The 7,500-nt window shown below is 36.1% G+C and overlaps 1 protein-coding gene across 1 annotated transcript; it reads right to left on the bottom strand.

Moving 5' to 3' along the window:
- Positions 1-307: 307 nt before the first annotated feature.
- LOC137652725 (protein PBMUCL2-like) lies at positions 308-1,525 on the bottom strand. The gene is made up of 5 exons (XM_068386130.1): positions 1,468-1,525; positions 1,089-1,286; positions 710-841; positions 512-676; positions 308-477 (listed from the first exon to the last, which is right to left on the bottom strand). Exons 1-5 carry the CDS (start codon positions 1,523-1,525, stop codon positions 308-310), a joined length of 723 nt encoding a protein of 240 aa, XP_068242231.1.
- Between the last annotated feature and the right edge of the window lie 5,975 nt (positions 1,526-7,500).

Raw genomic sequence — 7,500 nt, 5'->3', positions numbered from 1 at the left:
CGCTTCGCACAAACTGTTGACTTTTAACAACTTAAATTTCTGTATTTCATCTAATCACCCGAAGTTCCCAGCAGGTTTCAGCAAATTCCATTCCTCCGTTATCGAGATAGCTAATCAGCACACGCCCCACAGACACGTAAAGCCCATAATTACGGGTGAAGATGTCGCATCTTCAATACGCTAATGGCGGAAGTAATGAGTTCATGATAGCATGTTGCTGTCACTTGGATAACACATCAAAGCAGTTATGTTTTCCTGCTTACTGGCGAGTGATATTGCTTGCAATGAACGTCAATGCTTTACGCGTTTATCTGAAATACCAGGGTTGTGGTAGATGCTTGTATCTGAAATACCAGGGTTTGTGGTAGACGCTTGTATCTGAAATACCAGGGTTGTGGTAGACGCTTGTATCTGAAATACCAGGGTTGTGGTAGACGCTTGTATCTGAAATACCAGGGTTGTGGTAGACGCTTTTATCTGAAATACCAGGGTTTGTGGTAGACGCGTTTACCTGAAATAAAAGGGTTGTGGTAGACGCATTTATCTGAATTACCAGGGTTGTGGTAGACGAATTTATCTGAAAAACCTGCGTTGTGGTAGATGCATTTATCTGAAATACCAGGGTTGTGGTAGACACATTTATCTGAAATACCATGGTTATGGTAGACGCATTTATCTGTAATACCAGGATTGTATTAGACGCACTTACCTGAAATACCAGGGTTGTGGTAGACGCATTTATCTGAATTACCAGGGTTGTGGTAGACGAATTTATCTGAAAAACCAGTGTTGTGGTAGATGCATTTATCTGAAATACCAGGGTTGTGGTAGACCCATTTATCTGAAATACCATGGTTATGGAAATACCAAGGTTTTGGTAAACGCATTTATCTGAATTGCCAGGGTTGTAGTACACGCATTTATCTGAAATACCCTGGTTGTGGTAGACACATTTATCTGAAATACCAAGGTTGTAGTAGACGCATTTATCTGAAATACCGGGGTTGAGGTGACACATTTATCTGAAATACCAGGGTTATGGTAAACGCATTTATCTAAAATACCAGGGTTATGGTAGACACATTTACCTGAAACACCAGGGTTATGGTAGACACATTTATCTGAAATAACAGGGTTGTGGTAGACGCTTCTATATGAAATACCAGAGTTATGGTAGACGCATTTATCTGAAATACCAGGGTTGAGGTAGACGCATTTATCTGAAATACCAGGGTTATAGTAAACGCATTTATCTAAAATACCAGGGTTATGGTAGACGCATTTATCTGAAATACCAGGGTTATAGTAAACGCATTTATCGAAAATACCAGGGTTATGGTAGACGCATTTATCTGAAATACCACTGTTGTCGTAGCTAATCGGAAACGTTCCTGTCTAGCAATCTGTTAGAAGGGGGTTCAAAATCTAATCAAGGTCGATAAATTCTTGTAGAGGCTGCAACCTTACCTTCTTTGTAAGTAAGGGATGGGGGTTTGGGGGATACTACAAGTCTATCAGCAGCCATTGCCTGGCGCTCCCTGGTCCCAGCTTAATGGAGAGGGGGATTGGGAGCCGATCATAAGTATATATGGTCAGTCTCAAAAACACTGTCCAGTTCCTTGCCCCTACCATTCACGAGTTACCTCCGAACCTTTAATCGTGTCTATAATTTAATCTGAGATCAAATAAAACCGATTATATTCGTAAGGAATTAGAGAGAGAGAGAGAGAGAGAGAGAGAGAGAGAGAGAGAGAGAGAGAGAGAGAGAGAGTTTCAAGTCTATAGAAAAATAAACGAGAGAGAGAGAGAGAGAGAGAGAGAGAGAGAGAGAGAGAGAGAGAGAGAGAGAGAGAGAGAGAGAGAGAGATTTAAATCTATGGAAAAAAACTCAAACTTTAGCCAACAATACTACAAACTACAACTAACAAACAAAACTAAAACATCCCCAAGATGATCCAAACGGAAGAAACCTAACCCGGCCTGGAAGCTGGAAAACTTGGATAGTTTGAAACAATGACTTCCTTTGAAGGGATTTCCCATTAGGCAATAACTTTTTCCAGTTTCCGTTTGGAAATTAAGACTCCATTTTCCTTTGATCGACATTTCTTAACTAGAAAGTTCAATCTCCTTTACCATAGGAGAAGTTATGCCAGATATATATCTGCGGTTCGGACAATAATGGGAAGGGAAACAGTATGTGAGTGGCCGATGTGGTAACGTCCCTGATTGGTGATCGCCAGACAGGGATTCGAGTCCTGCTTGAACTCGTTAGTTCCTTTGGTTGCTGCAACCTCAACATCCTTGTGAGCTAAGGATAGAAAGTTTGGGGGAGCCAGTCATAGCATGAGTGGAGAGGGGGGTTGGGCGCTCATCATATGTATATATGGTCAGTCCCTAGGGCATTGTCCTGCCTGATAGGGCAATATTACTGTCCCTTGCCTCTGCCATTCACGAGCAACCTTTAAATCCTTAAACCTTTTTGTGTATGAGTGCTAGCGAACCAGGGAATTTGGATTCAGAACTGTATGTCAACTGTAGCGTTGTGAATTATAACAATATTGTAATTAAGAGCGATATAAATATTTGCAAACGAAAAATGTTTAGAGCTACGTTTGTGAAGGTGTTTCTCTTGTGTTTATATGTTTATATCGAAATACACTGCAAAAATGTATTACTGCGAAATTACGAGTTGTATTGAATCGTACAAACGTTTAAAGAGTTGTATTCTATCGTACAAACGTTTAAGGAGTTGTAATGAATCGTAGAAACGTGTAAGGAGTTGTATTGAATCGTACAGATGTTTAAGGAGTTGTATTGAAGCGTAAAAAACATTTAAGGATCAACAACGTGTGTCGGGAAACGTAGGTACTTCGTGGGTGACGTATTCCACAAGAGAAATGAATGCCCGTTTTCAAGGAATTTTCTCTTACTGTCGTTCTTCTATAAGTTACTGTCATGACAGGCCCGAAAACGTAATGACCTATATATCACAGATGGGATATGATCAGGAAATCTCAGTTAGAGAGAAGTTAAGATTGAAATGAATGAAAATAACCTATTCGACAACTTAATTTTTCAATTGATATATATTCAGTTCTGTTCATTTGCATTTTTTTTTTTTTTGGCTAGAGCTGTGTTGATTTTTTTAATAGAATGAATGGAGGGTGTTTTGCAATTAATTCCCTGGTAAATATTTTCATATCATAAAATCTTAAAGCGTGAGGATTCTAAAGAGGAAAGTGAAAAACTGAATTTCAATAAAAATAAAATCATTACATGTCAAGTCAAGATAATTAATAATCTTTAATGAGCTTTCATTTCTTTTCCTTTTTATAGTTTTTTTATAATGACAGATGACGAAGGGACGAGCAAAAGGGGTGAAATTAAACTAGCACAAGAGAGAACGTACAATAAAAAGTTTAAAATAATCAGAGAGTTAAATCACGTCATATAATTTCTCACATGACTGATTCTACACGGAATTGGCTTATTATCAAACGGGAAAAATCTGTCAGATTTTCTAACTATGCGAAAGATTATGTTGACTCCTGGGGTGTTTATTTTGATACAATTTATACATAAATACATATATGAATGCATAAATGCCGATAAACACACGCACACACACACACACTATATATATATATATATATATATATATATATATATATATATATATATATATATATATATATATATATATATATATGTGTGTGTGTGTGTGTGTGTGTGTGTTTGTGTGTATATATACATATATATATATATATATATATATATATATATATATATATATATATATATATATATATATATATATATATATATATATATACAGTATATAAGCACAGAGTCTGACAAAATAAATAAAACCTCTCCCAACATCCATTTATATAAATGTATAAATACATATATAATTGAGTATTAATAGTATAAAGTCCATGGAAACATCATTTATTACATTTATTATAAGTTTCCCAGACTATTACCGCACCATCATTCTGTAAAGAAGACCAAAAATCTAAAACATTTTCATGGAAATCAGTAACATTAAAAATTAAGAACCCAACTGAAATAAAATTGTTATTAAAATATGAGAACACAAAGGGCATGAACTGGAACAAACTATAAATAAACCAATTGTAACAAAAAATACATTATCAAAATAATAATACGTGTAGGTCATTATTTGGAGTAAGCAATAACTAAGCATAATAAAAGGGAAAAACAATGGATCTTAATAGAAAAATATAAACATACAAAAACATGAAATCATGAAATGGTTAGTTCACTGAAATTGATAATTTAAAAGAAAAGTGACAATAGATCAATTTCATTATCTTTAAATTGGGTTAAAGAAAAGTTTATTTTTTATACATTAATATGAACATCGTGCTAGGTCTATATATATACATATATATATATATATATATATATATATATATATATATATATATATATATATATATATATATATACACGCAATGAAAATAGCTCCAGCTGTTTCTAGTTCACTAAAAGACATAGGCTTCAGACGTGTCCTTAATCAATTCTGGGGTTTGGCTAGTTTTCACCACCATGCTGGCATGCTGAAGACTGGTGATAGTGGGAGATTTTTGCCAGATCGGTCACAGCAAACCAATCTAGTATGGGTAGCCGTGACTAGTACAACTTTGCTGATCTACGCGATAAACAAACCCTTCCAGCACGTTAAGGTACCCCTATTTCAAAAGAGATTATATATATATATATATATATATATATATATATATATATATATATATATATATATATATATATATATATATATATATATATATATATATATGCAGAAGAACCACAGGGAAAATGAAAATACAGAATATACACTTGAGTCCTGACTAGTTTCGTGATACTTCCTCAGAGGACAGTCCTCTGAGGAAGTATCACGAAACTAGTCAGGACTCAAGTGTATATTCTGTATTTTCATTTTCCCTGTGGTTCTTCTGCATCTGAGCATCACGTTTTCCTGTGATTTTTACGCATATATATATATATATATATATATATATATATATATATATATATATATATATATATATATATATATATATATATATATATATATATATATATGTGTGTGTGTGTGTGTATATATATATATATATATATATATATATATATATATATATATATATGTGTGTGTGTGTGTGTGTGTGTGTGTGTGTACTCGTATATATTGTTACGGCGGCAGACCCTTGGTTAAGGAATCAGGGCATGAATAAAAAGAACAAAGACAAATATCATTACAAAATACTATTTTAACTAAAATATGTACAAAGGGAGCCCAATGTAGTGTTATTTTGGATGAAATAAGGCTTGAGGTGTTTTACGGGCAATTGGACAGACCATGGATAACTTCAGCAAACAGGATTTCATCCTCTGAAAAGGGAAAATAAATTACCAGTTATCAACCAATCACTTACGTAAATTACTTTTATAGGCTGGTAACACAATGAAGCCATGCTTTTATAACTCTTAAGCAGGTATAAATACCAAGTGCATAACTTATAAACTTGAACCACTGTCACATGGAAATTAACACTGTCACAGGGTGAGTTTATTGAGTTATTGAGGTCAAGGTTAAGGACAAGGAGCACCTTTTATGTCGTAGGGTCATAATAATGTTTTTGCCTGGGAAACTTCTTACAACTGCATCACATAAAGCACACCAGCTGCTGGTGAACTTGAACCTTCCAACGTTTCATATGGGATCCCTAGTGGAAAATTACCGGTAGAGTCGCAGCCCTCGCTAGCAGACACTCACAAATCGCTACCTGATGGGGTCCATCTGGGCTCAGGTAAGTTAAGACCTCGCGGTATAAGCCATAGGCCTCATGGTGTAGTAGATAGTCATCATCCTTCAGACAGAGACATTATAAAATCCTATTAATCTCGTATCACAGATTAATTCCGAACCTTCTCGAGTTGAGTCTGACGTTTCTAGCGAAATAGCGGAACTATGCTATAACATTAGCAGGTTTCCATCTAATAAAGGAAGGGTGAGGTTTTCAGTTATGAATAGGGTGCACCTTCTGGACGTGTTGCTACTGGTGTATCACAATCATCATCAATTTCTTAAGCTAAAGGTCCACCAATTTCAATTCCTGGGCCACATCTATTTCAGGGGCCATTTACATCATCACATGAGCAGTATGGTGATGGAATTCCTGGTAACTTCAAACGCCCATATTACGATGATTCTTCGTGACACAGAAGAGACGGACTGCCTCTTCCCGAAAGTAATGTAGGAGATTCTACTCAGGTGATGAGAGGAGAGGGAAATGCTCCTGGTGGGGATCAAATACATGAATGTATTGGTTTTAATAGTGGTTGTACAGATGTAGATTTTTACAGTAGAGAAAGTCACTCAAGAACAGCAAATGAAGCCGACCATGGTGGTCATTTGATTCTTGATCTCCTTACTAGGAAATCTAGGTTTTGATGGAGGAAGGATGATAAAAGGAGCACAAGACCAAGGCCTCCTAAGAAATGGCTTCAAGAAAAGGGCGGGCATATCAAGAAACGACCAATGTAGGTTTTGTCATGCAGTAGTTGATAGTGTTGGTCATCTGGTTTCAGCCTGCCAGACACTACTTGTAGATAGTCACTACACAGCTCGTCACAATAAGATTTGTAAATATATACATTGGAAAATATGTAAATAATACAAAATTGAAGTAAAAGATAAGGTATGGGAGCATGAACCAGATCCAGTTACCTCCAATAGATGCATTACCATCTTTTATGATAAGATAACCCCCGACAGGAAGACATATAGAAGGAGGTGCTATAAGACCCGATATTGTAATCTGGAATAAAGAAGCAAAGAAAGGGCAAAGATTATAGATGTGACAGTAACTAGTGATTTTGGCCTCAATAGAGCTGAGAGGCAGAAAATAACAAAATATCAAGAACTGAAGAACTACCTGAAAAATACATGGGAACTAAGAGAAATAGGAATAATACCTGTGGTGGTGTTGGGGGCAACAGGACTTATGAAGAAAAACCTGAGACAATACCTTCAGGTGATACCAAGTTGCCCAAGCATAAATGAGGTGCAGATTGCTGCCATCAAGGGAACGGTGACCATCTTGAAAAGAGGCCTCAGATACAGGGCTAGTAGAGTATAGAGGTGCAACCGGAGACCCCAGGTTGGGGTCCATTGTCTCAGTAATATAAAGTAACACCAATTAAGGTATTAAGACAAAGCGAACAAAGGGCACTGAACAGATTCCAGCAACAATGATAGCCAGGAAGAACGGGCAGAAATTCAAGTTCTAGAGAGGAAAAACTTAGAATGGAACAGTGGAAACACCATGGAAGGGCAGGAAGGTTCCAAAAAGAACTGGAAATAGATTACATAGACAAAGAAGTCACTCAGATCGATAAGAAATGGAAATCTGTTTTGATGGAGAAAGCTTGATAATAAGAGCGTAAGACCAAGTCTTCATAACAAACAGA

Source organism: Palaemon carinicauda, chromosome 14 (genome assembly GCF_036898095.1).
Source record: "Palaemon carinicauda isolate YSFRI2023 chromosome 14, ASM3689809v2, whole genome shotgun sequence".
Classification (NCBI taxonomy): Eukaryota; Metazoa; Arthropoda; class Malacostraca; order Decapoda; family Palaemonidae; genus Palaemon; species Palaemon carinicauda.
This window is presented reverse-complemented; position numbering and strand designations above follow the sequence as displayed.

Coding starts and splice junctions, on each gene's coding strand:
- LOC137652725 (XM_068386130.1), bottom strand. CDS start 1,525: ATGGCTGCTGATAGACTTGTAGTATCCCCCAAACCCCCATCCCTTACT. Junction 1,287..1,467: donor ATCCCTTACTTACAAAGAAG/GTAAGGTTGCAG, acceptor CTGGTATTTCAG/ATAAATGCGTCTACCATAAC. Junction 677..709: donor CCACAACCCTGGTATTTCAG/GTAAGTGCGTCT, acceptor CTGGTATTACAG/ATAAATGCGTCTACCATAAC.